Here is an 18,936-nt window from a genome sequence, read left to right on the forward strand (position 1 = left end):
TGTGTGTGTGTGTGTGTGTGTGTGTGTGTGTGTGTGTGTGTGTGTGTACACCCTGTATGAGCCCCTTGTGTTTCTGAGCAAAAATTTCCAGAGGATTTTTTCCAGGCCAGCCGTGTGCTCTGCTGCTGATAGGGAAATCTGAGTCTTGCAGCAACTTTTCCCCTGATTCCCTTTGCTGTACCCTCTGGCTGCAGCCTGCCTTAGGGACCCACAGCCAAAAATCTACCCCCTCCTCGTTCCTATTTCTAAAGTCCCATATGTTAAATTCTGGAAGGGAGCTGGTACCAATGGCCAATGTAGAGGGGTACCCTTCCTCTTTGTTTCTCTGTCTCTATTTTCCCACCTATGTTCACTCAACTAGTGTTTGGGGCCAGACACCTGGCAATCAAATCCAGAGGAGACTGATGCCTGTATCAGTCAGCCCCTGGTGGAATCACTCGGAAGGTCTTCCCCAGCCTTCTCCCTATCTTCAGTAGTCTTTTTCTCTTCTTTTTCAACACAGCCAGGCTGGCTGAAACTTCCTAGGCCAAGGTCCCTGCCTTTTTATTTCTTGCCCTTCCTCCCTGCCACCCCCACCCTTGCTCTGGGAGCCTCTTCCAACAATGGCTGGGGAAATCTCCTAGGCTGGAATGTGGTTCTCATCCCCTTTACCCTGTGACCCAGCCTTCTCTGATGTGGAGGGGGTGGGTGGGTTTGCTGGACAAGGAAGGGGACAGGAGCAGCTGGAGGCCTTGTGTGGTGGCTAAGGCTGATTCTTCCCATTCCTCACCCCCCAGGAAATTCAAAACCCAAGAACCCAGGGCTGTGGCGAAGCAATGCAGCCCTTGTACAATGAGAGCTTGTGTGGAGCCTGCTGGGATAGCCTGTGGGATGCTGGGGGAGGAGAACAAGTGGTGTTTCCCTGCTGTTTGACTTCCTGCAGAGACATGCAGCCGCCTCCTCCTCCTCTTCCTCCTCCCAGAGCTGCTGTCCCAGCCACTCATCCACATCCCCCCGCTCTCTGGAGGAAAGACCAAGGAGAAGTTAGATCTGCGAGTTCAGTTCTGGCTCTACTCTTGAAAGCGTGACCTTGGGCAAGTCACTTTCCTCTATGACCCTCATGTCCTCTGTGCAAAAAGAGGGGGTTGGATTTGATGTTTTTTAAGGTTTCTTTCAGCTCTAATCTGCTATGAGTTACCAAGATCATACAATCAGTGTTCTAGAGTTGGAAGAGACTTCAGAGGTCATCTAGTCTAAAGCTGCTTTACAGATAAGGTGAAATCAGGGCCATGTCAGTGAAGTGACACATCCAAGGTCACACAGGTAGCATTAGAGGTGGGATTTTAATCCAGATCCTCCAACTCCAGAGTCAGTACTTTTTCCTTTGTACTCTGAGGGTAAAGGGATGCTTTTTTCTTCAATACATACCCTGCTGGCCTATAAAACCCTGGTATTTAAGCAACATGGGGTTAGTGGGGTGAGGACCAGACACCCACCTGACCCTCAGTGGGAGAGATATAGCTCATTAAGGCTCTGAGGATATTAGAGAAGGACCACATCTTCACCACCACCCCCAAGCCCTGTTTCCACCATGGTGTTGGTATAGAGGCTGGCCATGGAATCAAAAAAATCTGTGTTTGAATCCTTACACACCTTAGAGACAGATTGTGACCCTGAGCAAATCATTTAATCTGTCTCTGCCTTAATTTCCTTATCTGTAAGGTGGAGATCCCAATAACATGTACCACATAGGGTTGTTGCAACGATCAGATAAGTGAATATGTATAAATTGCTTTGCAAACCTTAAAGAGTTTTATACATGCTAACTCTTTCATTTCAACAATGACCCTGGGTCTTGGTAGGGAGCCTGGATCCCTGGGTTCTGGGTAAAAATTTTAAAGACAGTTGGATAGTGCTGTTGGCAGTATAACTGATTGGGGAGACAGTATGGCTTTTGCCCTTGGCTGTACCCAACTGATTTGATGTCTGGCCTTGGGCAACTTCTTTGGACCAGTTTTTTTTTTCATTTATGAAATGGGGGAAATGATCTTGGCCCTACCTGCGTCACAGTGGGGACTTGTGAAGACCTGGTGAAAAGGAGTGTTTGTGTGTGTGTGTGTGTGTGTCTGTGTGTGTGTGTGTGGGTGTGGGTGTGTGGGTGTGTGTGTTCTGGAAAGACCCAAGTGTTGAGTGGATTTCCTTTGGGTTTCCCAGTAGTGTGTACCCTCTTTCCTTTCAGGAGGGCTCTGAAGGTGCTAGGTTTAGGGAACTGTAAGGACCATTTCTAAACTGCTCCCCAGTCCTGTTGTTCAGCTCTCAATGTTGGCCTGGCATTCCTTTGGGGGCAAAGGGACCCCTTTATTCTTGTGGTCTTGGCTAGTAAGTAGGTAATTCATTTTGACCATATGTCATTGAAATTAAGACCCTATGTTGACATGGTTGTTCTGGTTCTAGCAGAGGGGTTGTGGTGAGAGATGTCCTTGGGTCTAGAGATGATCTTGAGATAATTGAGACCATTCTTCTATCTCTTGGTAGACTTGCCAACTGTCAAACATATGCATTTCCATGTATCTTCCTGTCTTTCTATGTGGTTTTCTTTCATGGAAAGTTCTCAGAATAGAATCAGGGATCAGAGAGGGATGAAACATCTACCTTGTTAATCAGCCCAATTCAGCCACCTAGTGCTACCTGAGGCTGCCATTCCTTTCTGTCCTGCTGTCCAATTCGCTCTGGTGTACCCAGTTTGGTATGTGTACCTGTGTCCAAGAGTATGTATGTATGTTCCCCTTTCTCTGTAGGGATCTTTATCTTAGCGGGGCGACAGGCTAAGGAAATCGAGGAGGGATGGGACTTGACCTTGGCCCTCAAGATTTTGGACTGGTGGCAAAGAGGAGGGGCAGGGCAGCTGTTTTAGTGTGGGAGAAATAATATGAGCAGATGGCTAGGGAATTGGGGGACACGTTTAATAAACTGGGAGCATGGTGAATAGACCAGTCTGGTTTGAGCAAGGCTGGTTTCAGTGGGGAAGTGAGAAGATACAAGCTAGGAAGGTAAATTGGAGCATTTGAGAGTCAGCTTAGAGTCTTGATCTGGTAGGTACTAGGGAGCCTTTTATGGTTCTTAGTCTGGGACATTATGTAATCAGAGCTATGCATTAAGAGGATTAGTCAGATTGTGGTGTACAGGATGGATTAAAAGAGGTGTGGATGCTAGGAATAGGGGTGGAGAATGAGAAATTTAGAGAAGGCATTCCCAACCACTTTGCCCATGACATCAGCACCAGCATTGTGATGTCATTGGCGTAACATTCCAAGCACCAGGACAGCTCTCTGTTCATACAGGGCCAATGTTTTCCCCTTCCTCTGCTCCCCAAAGCCCTGTAGTACAAAATCCCTGGGACAGCCCTTCCTGGAACGTTGGGAGTTGATTGGCAAGGTAAATTCCCAATCCCTGCTCCCCTTGGGGCTTGGAGGTACCTCCAGGGATTCTCTTGAGGGTCTGACCTTTTTCTTTTGAAGGTGATTCTCACACAGAAGGGTAGCAGTGACAGAGCATTTAGAAGGAAAGAAGGGAACAATGGAAGCCACTTCTCCATTCTGTGCCCTGGTGCTGAGCAAATTCACATCTGTTTATTGGGAAGGCAGGAATGAATCTCCCCATTTCTCAGACAGAGAATCCAAGGTTTAAGAAGGGCCATGATACAGGCAATGACTTGGAATGTGTCAGGCAGAGCTGGCACTATATCCCAGATCTCCCCAGTCCCATGACCTAGTCTCTCGTTTCTCTTGTCTCTGGGCGCAGTTTCCATAGGACTCTAATGGGTTGGGGGGAATTTACTGGGGCTCCTACCTTCATGAGTTGATCCTAGGTTGGGGGATTATTGAGTAGAAGAGCAGTACTGCTTAATATAGTGGGAAGAACACCAGATTTGAAGTCAGGGAACCTGGGTTTGAATCCTAGCCTTGATATTTTGATCTTAGACAAATCGTTAGACTTAAACTCTTGGGAACTTTATTGCTTTATCTATAAAATGAGAGGGTTGGATTTGATGCTTTCTAGCCCCCCCCCCACTTCTAAATCCTATAGACTTCTGAGGTGATGATATTAGGGTTACAGATGTGGTTTTACTTGGGTGATGGGTAGGAAGAAGGGTACCAGATGAGTTATTCCCCCTCCACCCATCCCTCCCAGAAATGAGCCTGTGGGGATGGGGAAGAGAGAGGGTGTGATATCACCAAACTGCCCAGGGAGGAATCCTTCTAAGTCTGATGTTCACCCTTTTTCTGCAGTTCTACCAATGAGGCTCAACTTGCAGGAGGAGACTCACCCCACTGCCAGGCCCTGACACCAGGAACTCCCCTGGATGGTCCAGGACTGACACCCCATCCCCACCCCCTTTTCCCCATCTACTCTGACTGGCCTTCTTCTGGCTGGGAGCTCCTGCAGCTGGTGTGAAGAGCTTCATGGAGGGAGGTGGGTACCCCCTGGCACTGAAGTCCAGAGGGGGAGGGGAAAAGACCAAGGAAGACAGGAAAGATCAAAGGTGATTGCAAAGCTTCTAATTGGCCTTGGGCCTAAACTGTGATTGAGAGCCCTGTTTGAGGACCAGGACATTGGAGGAAAGGGAAGAAAATGGTGGCTCGGCTCTTCTGCAGTAGGGAAGAGGGAACCTCCTTAAGAGCAGGGTTGAAAGACCATTCCCTTCTTGGGTCTTCAGATTGAAACATCTGTCCCCAGAGTACCCATGGCTCAGGAGGACCTTTGGTCTGGGCACAGAGTAGAGGAGTTGGGGGATCTCAGCGCTAGGGTAGGCCTTCGCTCTAGGCTATGGGAAGTCTAGATGCTCTAATAAGAGACCCTTCTCAGAAAAGAACCTGGGGGGAACTTCTAATGGTAGGAAGGTCTTGGGGTGGTTGCTTTGGAATATTCTTTGAATATGTTCCTTGGTTTCTATTCATCTCTGTCATTCTGTACATCCGGCTTATAGCTTCTCTTACTGTTTCTCCTTGGTCTCTAGTTGATTATGTCCGTCTTGAGCTGCCTCTTTCTGTCCTGCTGTTTCTTTGTCTTTCCATCCATTCTGTCTCTGACATTTTGTAACTCTTTCTCTGTCTGCCTTTATGTCTGTTTCTCTGTCTCTGTCCTCCTGTCTGTCTCTCTGGGTCTCTCTGTTTTTGTGTCTCAGTCTATTCCCCTTATCTCCTTGTCTCTGTCTATCCCCATGTCTGTGTCTCAGTCTCTCTGTCTCTGCCCTTCATCTCTGTGTCTCAGTATCTTTGTATTTCTGTCCCTCTGTCTCTGAATCTCAGTCTCTTGGTGACTCTGTCTACCCCCAGTGCAATGTTCCATCCTCCTCCCCCCCCACACACATACACTTAGACAATCAAGACCTTTGTGGGATGACCGATGGGCTGGCCGGCCGGGCGCCGCTGGCTCCGCATTGCTGATGAAACGGAGCCCTTTGTTGTTCTGTCTTTAGTCGGCAGTATTTCTTTTTGGGGGCTGGATGTGTTCCTGGCAGGGATGATGATGGATGCTCTCTCCCTTCCAGCAGCAGCATTTTGGATTCCTTGCCCAGGGCCAAAGCTTGCTTGTCTTCCTTCCCCTTACCCCTCCTACCCTCTCAACCTCCCCAGGGTGTAACTCCTTTCCATTGGCACCTTGGTAGCCCATGCCACCCGGCCTCTCCTCAAAGACTTTCATGGCCAGTGGGGTCTTTTGTGGTGGAGGAGAGTGTCAGATGTTGAGGAGCAATCTGGCTGCACTTACTTTAACCAATCTGGTGAATGGGGGATGAGGGCATGGGCTTTGGGGAGCTGATGGGGAGACTGGGTGACCTCCTTATAGCTCCATTGTGGATTCTTCCTCCTGTTCCATGAACAGGTCCCTGGTACTACCAATGAATGGGGAATAGGACCATGACTGAGACTGTTTTGTCAGAAGCATAAAGCACTTTGGAGGAGCCTGGGGGTAATTCTCTTCTTTTTCTGAAACTTACTCTTGAGTCTTCTGCCCTTTTCTTTTCTACGTATCTGGGGCAATTGTCTCAGAAACTGCCTCTCAAAGAGATTGAGTTCTAGAACTCAGAGGGAGCACAGAACATTAGTTTTACTGACCTGAAGCCCTTCCCTCCTAGCTCTGCTCCAGGAGGCTGGAAGGGTTTGAGGATTCATCAACCTTGAGATTCCCACCCCTGCCCCCACCCCAGGCTAACTTAAAACAGATGAGGCATGACCAGAGTTGGGTGGGAGGACAGACCAGAGGGAGGGAGGGAGCTGAAGGTCTTTACAGAAGCAGGCAGGCCTCAAGGGAAAGAGAGCCACAGGAAGCTTTGGGGGCAGGCCACAGGTTGGGGGAAGAGCCTGGAGTGACTGGTGACTGTGTCTGCCAGATTCCCCTATCTCTGGATGGCAGGAGCTCTTCTAAGGACCCTTCTGAACAGCCTGCAGGAGGAAGGCAGGGATGGGCTGATAGGAAGTGCCAATGGGAGAGTGAGGTGGGGGAGGGGGGGGGCTGAGGCGAGCAGCATGCTGGAGGTGGATGAGGGAAGGGAATAGAAACTTCCGCATAGAGATGGACCCTTTCCTCCTCTTTCCCTGCAAATGCGTGTGCGCACACACGCACATGCACACACACATACACATATACTAGGTAGCCCAGTACTACTGGGCTTGGAGTCATAAAAATCTGAGTTCAAATCCAGCCTCAGATACTTAGTAGCTGTTTGACCCTGGCCAAGTCACTTTAACCTCTGCCTCTGTTTTCTCAGTTGTAAAGTGAGGATCATAATAGGGTTGTGAGGATCACATGAAATAATATTTGTAAAGTACTTAGTACAATGCCTGGCACATAGTAGGCCCTTCCTCCCTTCCTTTTCTCCCTCTCTCCCTTTCTCTTCTTCCTCCCTACCCTCATCCATTTCCATTTTTCCTTCCTCACTGCTTCTTTCCTTCCTTCCCTCCTTCCTTCCTTCCTTCCTCTTTCCCTACCTCCTTCCCTCCTCTTTCCTTCCTTCCTTCCTTCCTTCCTTCCTTCCTTCCTTCCTTCCTTCCTTCCTTCCTTCCTTCCTTCCTTCCTTCCTTCCCTTATCTGTTCTTTCTTTCCTTCTTTCCCTTCTCCCAAGATAAAGACTTCTTGGTTCATTGGAACAAATTTGAAAGGCTTTAAGGTTTACCCTCTCATCCTATTAGGGTGACTAAGGACAAATAATTTCCTCTCTCTGAGCCTCCATTTCCCCAACTGTAAAATGAAAGGGATGCACTCTCCAGTCCCTTCCAGATTTGACATCTTTTGGTTCTGTGAGTTAGGTCTTAAGGTTTCAGAGAGTCTTGCCAGTCTACTACTCTCGACCCACATTTCCTTTAGAACATTTTGAGAGGAATCAATCCATTTTCCTTCTACTCTTCTTGCAGTGACCTGTTATTTGAAAGAAGGGCTCTTACCCCCTGTCTGGGCAGTGAATGGGGTTTCTCCAGCCCCAGCTTCCTAGGCTGATAGTGCTTTGTCTTAGAACACCTGTTCTTTGACATCTCCTGTCTCCTGAGCTTAAGCCTCTCCCCTGGCTAGTCTGGATGTGATGGGGGAGGACCCTGCTGCCCAGACCAGGATTAGGGTTTAGGGTCCTGGAGTCCCTGGGGAAAGAGATGGGGCCTGTCCCTTGGAATATCCAGTTTTCTTTGCCAGAGGCAGGGCAAAGAAGGGTTTTGGAAGAGAGTCTCAGACAAATAGAGACAGGCTGCTAGAGAGACCTAGACAGGGAATTCAAGGGAGATACAGACTAATAGATGCAAACCCAGTGAAACTGGGACTGGAGAAGGGCTGGGGGCAGGGAGTCTTAGTGTCCCATACTGCTTCCTTTTCTTGTCTGTTTTCCTTGGGGGTGTGTTGGAAAAGAGAATGGTGGTGGAAGAAGGAGCTGCCTTTTGTTTGACCTGCTCTGGAGGAGCCTAGAGCTGGAGGAGAGAGATGGAGGGAGCGGAGTTCCCCAGTAATTTAGTTATTGGTTTCTGTCACCAGCTAGGCTGGCAGAGAGCATCAGTTTGATTGCTTCCTCCTAGGGTAGAGAGACCCCCTTCTGCCTCATTCTCTGATTTCTTGAGGGCAATTGGTAATGTGGAAAGAGGGGAATCAAGATTTCTAAAACTGGAAGAAGCTTTAGGCTCTCTCACTAGAAAGGAAACTGAGGTACAAAGAGGGGATGTGATTTGGTCAAAGTCACACAGTCAGAACTAGAACTCAGGATTTAGGATTCTCTTGTCTAGCACACTTCTCATTTCATCTTGAGACTGAAATCCTTATTGGGTTTTGAGGTTGAAGGTAAGAGTTAGGATCCCCCGGGGTGTTGGCAACTTCTTATTTCCCCAGTTTATAGCTTCTGGAGGCTGTGGAATCTAGCTGCCCCAACTCAAGAGTTCTCCTAGGTACAGTGGTTCTGTCCTTGTTTCTATTGGGTATATCTCACCACTGGGCCCAGATGGCTCTGGAGGAGAAAGGGAGGCTGGTAACTTTGCACAGCCCTCCCTCACTTAAATCCAATTCACTTGCATGTCATGGCCTCACCTTCATGACATCATGGTCCTCTTTAAGAACAAAGGACAAACAGTAACAACAAGTGGAGAGAGTGGAAGTGGGGCTTTCTCAATTCATTGCCTAAAATTGACCTATCTCTTGATCACTATTTATAGGGCAAATCCTTCCTAGGACTTCGTCCTGGCTCACAACTACATCCCTTCATCTCAGTGATTTTCTTGGGAGGAGTAGGGGTGAATTTAGGTTCCATGGGTTTCAGAAACTCTTGAACGAGTAAGTTCAGGAACATTGTAAAGATAGACTCCTCTTAGGGGAATGGGGGTAGGGGACAGTAGGATGGTTTCTCAGAGGGAGGGGGTTGGACAAGATGACTCCAAGACATCCTTGTTGGGAAAGTCACTTTATCCCTCCTGCTCCTCGCTGTTCTAGAGATTAGGGACTATCTCTCCCATTGCATTGAGCTTGTCCCCATCCCAGCCCAATGGGAACCAGAGTGTACCTTTGGGAATGAGGCTAAGCTGAGAGGCTTAGGGGATATGGGGAGATTCTGGAAGGGGCAGAACCTTAGAAGGGTTGACTTTGACCCCAGCCTATCAGTGGACTTTTTACCTGCAGTGGGGCTGGGCCTGGGTATTTTCAGAAATTTCTCTGCCAAATCCACCTCATCCTTTCCCACTGAATGCCCAGGTCCCCTAGCCCAATACTTTCTTTGTTAATCGTAGCTGGAGATGGGAGAGTGACTGTTGTTCTGGGCCTTGAGTGGAGGTTTGGGGGCTTCTAATTTGGTCCAAAGGGATTCTTTGGAACAGATACCTCTGGAGATTTCCCCCTTGAGTGGGTCCACTATGTTGGTCCCTACCCTCCTTCCCATCCATCTCCTTCTTCATCACATGATGTCCACTTCCATGCTCTCCAGGGCACCCAGCCCCCACTGAGATATCGATGGGAAGGGTCAATATCTTGGCTACAGGTTGGTATCATGGGATCATAGATTTGGAGTTGGAGGAGCATTTAGAAGGCCTAATCCAACTAATCCATCTAATCTAACTCCCTCATTTTGAAGATAAGAAAATTGATACCTAAGAAAGTAAAGTAATTTGTCCTTGGTCACAAAGATGACAAAATTCCAGATTTGAATCCAAGTTCTCTGACTTCAAATCCAGCATTCTCCCCCGGACCTCTGCCCCCTGGTACCAGATTTAGATCTGCTGATAACTTGAACTATTTGATGCCTCCTGCCCCTATCCCCAGGTCCTGGGGCTGAACAAGATGGAACCCTAGAACAGACCACAGTGTGTTCTATAGGCATTCTTCCTTTGCAGTTTCTTTCCTTCCTTGTAGCAGTACTTGCTAGGGGATTGTCAGCCCAAGAGCTGCCCCAAGGCCTAAAAGCAGAGTCTATGGGGAGCTAAGGGCTCTCAGGAACCAATGTCACACTTGGAGATTCCACCCTCTCTTTTTTGCTCAAGGACCATGTGTTAGTCTGAGCCAAACTGAATTGGGAAAATCCACCCATGGGGCAAATTTTAATGTTCCAGAGCCTATGAGACCCAGGTTTCAGATTATCCATGCCCTAGACTGGCCGAAGATAAGGTGGAGTTGGCAGTGTGTGTTGTCAGCAGACACCCACCCTTGTCTGTGTCCTTGGGGTGAGGGAGTGTCTAAGCACTTTGGGGAAGAGAAAGCTGTGTGCTACTGCTGTCATTACCTTTACTTGGGGCTCTGGTGTCCCTTCATGAATCAGGGCTCCCAATATTATCCCTTGTACTCAGCTTCTTCTTTCTCACTTTGGTCATTATCCCCACCCCCACACCCCTCTAATGCAAGGGCCACTCATTGGAGGGGGGTGTGTGTGTGATGGTGGTGTGGGAAGACTAGGGAGGAGGGCGGCAAAGGGCTCCAGGGCCTGGCGGGCTGGCGAACAGGACAAAGAGTCAGTGTGTGCCCGGCTTGGGGGGGGGGGCGGTGAGGGGTGGAGCTCCAGCCAGATGTGAGTCTCTCCCAATGAACAAACAACCCGCTCAGCGGGCGGCACTGTTCCACCCTGCTCCGGCCCTCTGGCTCTGACCCTCCCTCCTGGAGCTCCCAGATGGGTGGGGGACCATGGGCTGTCCCCCACCCTGAAGGAGAGGAGGGCAACAGTTACTGGAGATGCCAGAAATATACCACCAACCTATCAAGGCATGATGATGGCTTGTGAGAGCCTTTGGGTCCCCATGGACCCTACTCTTGGGTTTACCATAAATGAAAGCCACACCCTCATCTTTTCAGATGCAGTGGATGGTCCCAGTGTCCTTAGGGACAGTTGGTTTTTTTTTTTTTTTTAGGGCACAAGGCAGAAGACTGGCCAACATGGGAATAAGAAAATTTTTTTCCCCCAGTCAGCATTAGAGGAAGTATAAAGGAAGGTATCACATAGTATCATGTAGACCTGGGCAAGTCTCTGGAACCTAGTTTCCTTATCTGTAAAATGAAAGAGTTGATCTCAAAGTTTCTGAAGGTCCTTGTAGACCTAGATCTGTGATACTACAAGTGACCTTTTGACTTATTCTGGGATGGATCAGGGCATGATAAATGAGGCCTGCCCTTCCACAGACCTCCCCAGTCCCCCAGGGCCTAGTTCCTTCAGTATCTCTTTGCTCTGAAACAAGGGCTTCCCCAAGACCCTAATGTAGCAGGACTTTTAGGAAACCTGGAATGTAGTCACTAATTGGCCATATTAACTTAGAAAATGTTAGCACTCAAAATGGCATAAAGGCCATCTAGTCTTAAATCTCTTCAATCTGATGGAAGAAGAAGTAGGCCCAAAGATGGGGAAATGACTTAACCAAAGTCACATGGTTGGGAGAGGGTGGTTATAGGGCTATCTGTCCCCATTTCTTTCTAGTTTCATGGAGACCCAAGTCTTGGGGAAGATGGGTACATATCTCCCTAACCTTAGGTGGTTTGGCCTATAAGTCATTATGTTGACTCTTAAACATTAACAGAAAAAGTATGGATGAGAAACTTTCCAAGTAGCTTTGGAAGCAAAGGTTAGGGATGGGGGAGTCAGGAGTGTTTTGATAATAGGAACCCTTTTTCTTCCTAAGACCTGATTGGGGATTAGAGATTAGGAAATTAAGTTGGCCCAGGCACCCTGTACCCTATACCTGCTGCCTGGGTGAGGGGCTTCTATCAACACTATGGTCCCTCTTTGTTCCCCTTGCCTGAGCCTGGTAGGAGATGATGTGCTGGGGGATACTTTATATACTGATCCCCTTGCCCCCAAATATATTCTGGTCCCTTGCAGATTTTTCCTGCTGATTCTTATGCATGAGATACTATGTGATCTTCAACCATCCCTCCTTCCCCAAAAAGGAAAAAAAAAAACCCAGAAAACTTTTTAGGATCATAGGAACTAGGTGAGAGAGTAGAGGACTAATCTAATCTTTCCGTTTATAGGTAAAGACTCTAGAAACAACAACAAAAAACCCAGAAAACAAAGGGGGCAGCTAGGTAGTGCAGTGAATAGAGCACCGGTCCTAAAGTCAGGAGGACCTGAGTTCAAATGCAGCCTCAGACACTTGACACTTAACTAGCTGTGTGACCTTGGGCAAGTTACTTAACCCCGGTTGCCTTACCTTCCCCCCTCAAAAACAAACAAAAAAAGACTCTAAGGAACACAGAGAAATAGCTTGCCCAAGGTCACATAGGTCACTGGGTCATAGATTTAGAGCTGTAAGGGACCTTAGAAACCATCAAGGCCAACCCCCTCATTTTACAGTTGGGGAATTGCACACAGAGAGGTTCATAAATTTGTTTAGGGTCACACAGTCAATAAGAGTCCAAAGTGGAATGTATTAAGTAGCAGAACTGATACCTGACCCCAGATGCTGTGACTTTAACTCCAGTGGCCTTTCCACTTACACAGTGCTCTCTTTGGGTGGGGGGGGGGAAGAGTGCTAGAACCATGGGGGCAGCTGTGCCCTAATTCTGCTCTCTCTTGTCCTTGCAGAGTAGCAGGCTTCCAGACCATGCATCTGCCTTGAGGCCACCTCCACATTCTCTCGGTGTCGGCATCATCCCTGGCCGTCGGGGCAGGAGCCCATTGCTGGGCTCTGGTCGGTTGGGAAGCTCCCCTGACGGGGCTCAGTTGCCATCCCGGCCCTGGCCCCAACCATGTCTAGTCTTGCTGGCAGCCCACAGCCCGATAGCGGCGGCAGCGGCAGCAGCAGTAGTAAGTCAGGCGCTGTAGAGAAGTGCAGTTCAGATGAGGCCCTTCCCCCTGCCAATCCCGAGCGACGGAACAAGAGTGGCATCATCAGTGAGCCCCTCAACAAGAGCCTGCGGAAGTCTCGGCCTCTGTCCCACTACTCTTCCTTCAGTGGTGGTAGCTCGGTGGGTGAGCTGGTGGACAAGGCAGCTGCTGCCTCTGGGCTGGCCAATGGGCATGACCCGCCCATGGACAAAGCCAACTCTACCTCAAAGCACAAAAGTGGTGCTGTGGCCAGTCTGCTAAGCAAGGCGGAGCGAACCGCGGAGCTCTCTGCCGAAGGACAGCTGACGCTGCAGCAGTTTGCTCAGTCCACCGAGATGCTGAAACGGGTGGTTCAGGAACACCTTCCCCTGATGAGTGAGGCTGGGGCTGGGCTCCCAGACATGGAGGCCGTGTCAGGCCCAGAGGCCCTGAATGGTCCTTCCGACTTCCCCTACCTAGGCGCCTTCCCCATCAATCCGGGCCTCTTTATCATGACGCCCGCAGGCGTGTTCCTGGCTGAGAGCGCCTTGCACATGGCAGGCCTGGCAGAGTATCCTATGCAGAGTGAGCTGGCTTCTGCCATCAGCTCGGGCAAGAAGAAACGGAAACGTTGCGGCATGTGCCCGCCCTGCCGACGGCGGATAAACTGCGAGCAGTGTAGCAGTTGTCGGAACCGAAAAACTGGCCACCAGATTTGCAAATTCAGAAAATGTGAGGAGCTCAAAAAGAAGCCTTCTGCTGCTCTGGAGGTAACCTGTTAGAATAGGGTCCCTGCTCTAGCTCCCCAGTCTCTTCTGTCTGCCCCCTGCCCTGCTTTCCCTCCATACAGGCCTGAGTTGGGAAGGCCTGCTTAGATTCTGGGCTACTGCTCTGACTGGGGGAGGGGGCGGGATTTGCCCATCCATTGTGGTCCCTCCGGATGAGCCGGCCAGCTCTCCTACCCTCCCCTGCTCAGCCCCCATAGATAATGAGATTTTACACATATAAACCTCCACCCTTCCCCACCCTGAGTCTGGTCAACTGTTCATTAACCAAGGAGGACCTGGGTACATGGTTGTTCCCTTGGGGTTGAAGCCCTGTGAGATTCATTTCCTCCAGCCCTTAGAATGGCCAGCCAAGACCATTGGAGTGATGGCCTGAGTTTATGGAGTGTGGGTCTTCTGTTGTCCGAAACTGGCAGACTGCTTGGTAGTTAGCATTCCTTTACTTCTGGGGAGACAGGGTGGGGGGGTATTCTCCAAGTGGGGTATGCCTCACTCCAATAGCTTTCCTTCAAAGTGGGGTTGTCTGGGAGGCATGTCATCCCAGGGAGGGGATACCATCTAGGCCCAAACTTCGGGGGTCATAATACCCTCTCTTTCCCCCCCACCCCTTTCCCTTGGGCTACTCTCCTCTGGAGGGTAGAGCCTGTTGCTGGACCACTGGTGTGGTATGTCTCTAGCACAAAAGCATCTTTTCAGACAGGCCCATCCCTCCCCCTGCAGCTCCCCCCCAACTTGATTTGATTGCAAATTGTAGGAATGGTTGGAAAACAATGATTGTGTCCCTGGCACCAAAGGCCTGGGCTACCCCCTCAGCCTCCTCCCCTCCCTCTTCTGTTTCCCTCCCTCCCTTCCTCACCCAGAGAATTAGCTGTTTGTTACACAAACACAGACTGTATAAACAGATAAATACAATAAATGGACACATATACATTCATAAAATCTGCGCACAATGTAGACATGCAGATAGGCACATTGACTCAGTAGAAAAAAGTATACAAATACCTAGACATAAGCACAGGCACAAAGTTACACACAGACTCAGTTTACTTGGTCCTTTGGATATCTATGGGCCTTGTCCTGGGTCTTCAGTGTCAAGCCCTATTCTAGCCTTCTTTGATGACCTCAGCAGTCATTTTGTAAAGGTCCTAGAAAATGTTCTAGAGTAAGCTTTGGATGAGGTAGGCAAAAGGACTGAAATAGGTTAGCTTCAGAAAGGCCAGGGAGAGTCAGGGCTACCCAGCAGTCCTTGGGAATTATGAGTGCAGGATTCTCACAAGACCGGCACCTACCCCCCCTTACCCCAGGAGACATCTGACTTGGACTCCAGATTTTAAGTCACTGGGTTCCTTTCTTCCTTTGGTTTATGGGGCTTAGGGGAACACGGTATTGATGTGTAGGTATAGAAGGGCCTGGAAGCTAAGGAGGACTCCCTCTCTTTGCCTTTTCCTGATATAGACTCAGCTTAACAACCTCACTGCTCTAGTCTAGAGTTAGGGAATTCTGGAGGCCTCAGGTACCTGGTTACTGGGCCAACTGGTTGGAGGCAGAAAGCAGGGAAGGGTAATTCATGGAAGGATGGGCTCAGAATCAGACTTCATTTCCCTTGCTGTGGTTGGTGTGGCCGAGAGCTGAGGGCAGGATTCCAACAGAAGAGAGATCTGCTTCCCCTCCCCCAAAGGAGCAAAATTCCAGGCTCAGAGGGAATAGGGGAGTGGGGTTGGACAGGACATACGTTTTAGAGGGGGACGTCTTCCTTAATGTAGCAAAATGCTGAGTTATAAATTTCCCCCCCTTAAAATGAAACAAGAATCAACAAACATTTTAAAGCCCTTACTGTGTTCTGGGCATTGTGTTAAGTATAGGGGATAAATAACAAGAAAGGCAAAGCCATAACTAAAACCAAAATTGTAATCATACCAAGAAGAGCAAAACCTGAACTCCTCTGAGAATCCAGGGGCAGGAGTGGTGGTGGGGCGGGGATCTGCTGTTGGAAGGCTCTCTGATAGAGAGAGCTTCCTAGGACCTAGCTTCCTACAGATAGCATGGCCCACCACCCATGCTGGGCCTATCAATCATTTGGTGGCTTGGAGAAGAGATCGTTTTCCAAAGCTAAATTGCTGGAGAAGTCCAGTGGATTTCTTCTCTTCTCTAGAATACTTCAATAAGAGAGGCAAGACATGTTGGTTATGATAGCAGTAGCCTGGAGAGGAAGGAGTGAAGGGATGCAGAAAGCAAACCCACTGAAGTCTAGGGTAGGGGATGAGTGAGGGATTTTGGGAGGCCAGCAACCCCCAGCCTGTGACTTAACTCCGCTTGTTTGTCTCTCCTGTCCCCACCCCATCCTTCCTTCTCTTCCTTTCTCTCCAGAAGGTGATGCTTCCAACGGGAGCCGCCTTCCGATGGTTTCAGTGACGAGTGGAGCCCCGGAGCTGCCATCTCGTGCAATGTCCTTGCTTGTGTTGTCTCAAGTAGGGGATTCGGGCGAAGACGAATGGATGCACCTATGTCTTTTAGAACCAAAAATATTCTCTCGCAGATTTCATTCCTGTTTTTATATATATATTTTTTGTTGTTGTTTTAACATCTCCACGTTCTAGTATAAAAAAATCAAAAAACAAAAACATTTAACTGCTTTGCAGAAGAAGAAAAAAAGAAAAATGAATCTGTAAAGTATGGAGACTTAATAGCAGAGAATGGACAATCAGTTTCCTTCGTGTGTTGATGTTTCTGTTGTTTGTGTGGAAGATGCAGTTTCTGTGTAGAGAATGTAAATTTTCAGTAACCTTTTGAAATCTAGTTACTAATAAGCACTACTGTAATTTAGCACAGTTGTTTAACTCCACCTCATTTAAACTTTGTTTGATTCTTTCCCATCATAAAATAGTACATAGTTTTCCTAGAGTACGCCACTTCATGTTTATAATGAGAATATGTTTATAGTGATATAGAGCCCCCACCCCGGAACCATTCACATCTGCAACTTACCAGCCAGGAGCAAAGCGTCAGAGGTGGGCGCCCCCCAAGCAGACCATGTCGTACCCCATGGTCCTTCAAAAGAAAATTAAACATGGTGACAACGATGACTTTAAAAGTTCTGTTATCTAATTTATATGGATCCAGGGCTCCAACATACAGAGGTGTCCCTAATCCCAGTTTTACTTAGAAAGAAAAAAAAAATCATTTTTATAATCTTACTGAGGTTAAAGACAGAACTGACCTCAGGGCAGTGGGGGTGCCCTGGGGCTGAGGATTCCCACCCCCCTACCTACATCACCACCCCCAGGCCCTGGTCTCTTACTGCTGATGGACATGCTGTTTGTATTGTTTTAGCGAACCAGGCTGTTTTGTGAATAAAATGAATGCATGTTTTGTGTCTCAGTTCACATCTTGGTTCTTGATCTTCACTTTTGTGGGGAGGCCTGGGTATGACCACATTATCCTTCCTCCCTTCCTACTATCTCTAAGTAGATGTGTTATAAACCCCTCTGAAAATCTATGGATCCAGCAAGGAGTTGAGAAACTCCATCCCCAGCACAGACCAGGAGACAGGAAGAGCTGGGCTCTCTGCGAAGAACACGAGGTGTCTACAAGGAGACAGAGGAAACACAGACTGTTTGAAATGGTCTTTTCATCTTGTGGGGGTAGAAAGAAGGCAGCAGTCCCTTCCATTCCCATCTTCCCCCCTCCAGTCCTACCAAGTCCCTGGACCTTAGATAACCCTCAGCTGGATGGATCTGTGAATCTTCTGATGGTGGGTGGGGTGGGTGGGGAGGATGTGCTGCAGACCCCATGCTGGCCCAAAGCTGACAGTAATCATGGTTTTATCCCCAGCTGGGGGTTTGGGCTTTTCTTGTTTCTGACCCTCTCCCTGCTTTGTGCTATTCAAAGTAGCCCCATAGTCCCATGCTGGGGAGTCGGAGGAGTGGAGGACTTAAAAGTGTATTCCTTCTCTGCCCCCCACACTTATTTTCCCACTGTTCCTCCCTACACACATACAGCACTGTTCCCCAAACACCAGACTTCTCCTCAACCAGGCCCCTGATTGTTCTTTTTAAATTTCTGGTCCTGTTTTTCTGACTTGGGATCTCTGTGTCTATATCTAACTATCCCCTTCTATGTGCCCAGGGTCACATAAGTGTCTGAGGTCAGATTTGAACTGTGGTCCTGACTTTAGGGCCACTGTTCTATCCATTGCACCACCTAGCAGTCCCAAAAATCTCCATATCTTTTTCTGATTGGGAAATTGTGGTTAAGTGACTTAACCAAGGACACACACACACAGTATCTGAGATCGGATTTGAACTTCTGATTCCAGAGTCAGTGTTCTATCCACTGCCCTACCTACCTGCCTCACACCTTCAGCTATTCGCTTAGCTCATCCTCTTCCCCTTACACGAGATTTGGCTCCCCAAATGCATCCTTACCAGATGCAGGACACTCTCCAGTAGGATTTGGCTTATCCTACAGTTTTGACAAGCCTTACTCCTGTCTCCACTTGGGGAAGTAAACACACCTGGGCTCAGTCCTAGGAAACCTAACATTTGTCCTAACTCTCCCCTCTATCCTTGGGCTCTGGGCTTTGAGGGGCTGGGTTTTTCTTCCAGGAATCATTGCCTGGCCAGTGAAACAATGTGTTGAGCTGTGTCCAGTGAAGATGCTTCGTGGGCTTGGGAGAGTGGAGTGTTACTGAGCTGGGAAAGCCAAGAGGGGTCCATCCATACTCAGTGTGGGAGGACATTGCCACGATGGAAGTTTCCGAAAAGCCTGAAGGGGAAAGGGGAAGTGAGCATAGTCTGGGTGGGCACTTGGAAACGGCTGGGATCAATATGAGAGTCACCTGTGGGACATTGGTGGGGTGGGGCCCAGCTTGTTTAGCTTGGGCTGCATGGTAGGTGCAGAGAATAAGATGTTGGAGAGGTGAGTTAGGATAATAGAATAGCTCATGATAGGCATGGATGCTGGGTATCAGGATAGTAGAAGGAAGCTGGAGTTAAAAGAGCCTTCTATTGGCTGCATGACCTTGGACAAGTCACAATAACAGTGACTTCATATCTGGATCTGTTATTTTATATGTAAAATGAGGGGGTTGGATTAGAAGATCCCAGAGGTCCCTTACAGCAAACTCTAATCTTTTGACTTTATGGGACCCCGGTTCTAGTCTTGGGTCTCTGCCTTTATCTATGTGACTTGGGGATCCAAGTGCTTCCCTGGGACAGTTTCCTCTTCTATAAAATGAAATGACTTAACAATCCTTTCCAGCTCTTTAACATGTCCTTTACAACTCTTAACATTCTAGAATAAAATGAGAGTGTATGTAAAGTGCTTTTCAAATCTTAAGGGCCTATGTAAGTGCTACCTATTATTATAAGGATAATAAGTGAGGAGGCATACGTGAGGGGGAGAGGAGCAGTCTGGTAGGGAAGTTTC

General features: G+C 48.5%; 1 protein-coding gene across 4 annotated transcripts in view; it reads left to right on the forward strand.

Annotated features, from left to right (window-relative positions):
- The window catches only part of CXXC5 (CXXC finger protein 5), a 53,485-nt gene extending 36,593 nt beyond the window's left edge, over positions 1-16,892 (forward strand). For 2 of the 4 annotated variants that reach the window (XM_069104349.1, XM_069104350.1), the window contains exons 2-3: positions 12,503-13,494; positions 15,877-16,892. In XM_069104349.1, coding sequence (XP_068960450.1) covers positions 12,667-13,494; positions 15,877-15,921 — 873 coding nt within the window. In that variant the 5' untranslated portion in view covers positions 12,503-12,666 and the 3' untranslated portion in view covers positions 15,922-16,892. The remainder of the gene's footprint in view (positions 1-12,502; positions 13,495-15,876) is intronic. The other 2 variants (XM_069104352.1, XM_069104351.1) reach the window with 2 other exon arrangements.
- Positions 16,893-18,936: the final 2,044 nt, after the last annotated feature.

The sequence above is a fragment of the Petaurus breviceps genome, unplaced genomic scaffold, assembly GCF_028583685.1.
Source record: "Petaurus breviceps papuanus isolate PSGF00001 unplaced genomic scaffold, PetGlider_PUasm1.0 685, whole genome shotgun sequence".
Taxonomy (NCBI): domain Eukaryota; kingdom Metazoa; phylum Chordata; class Mammalia; order Diprotodontia; family Petauridae; genus Petaurus; species Petaurus breviceps.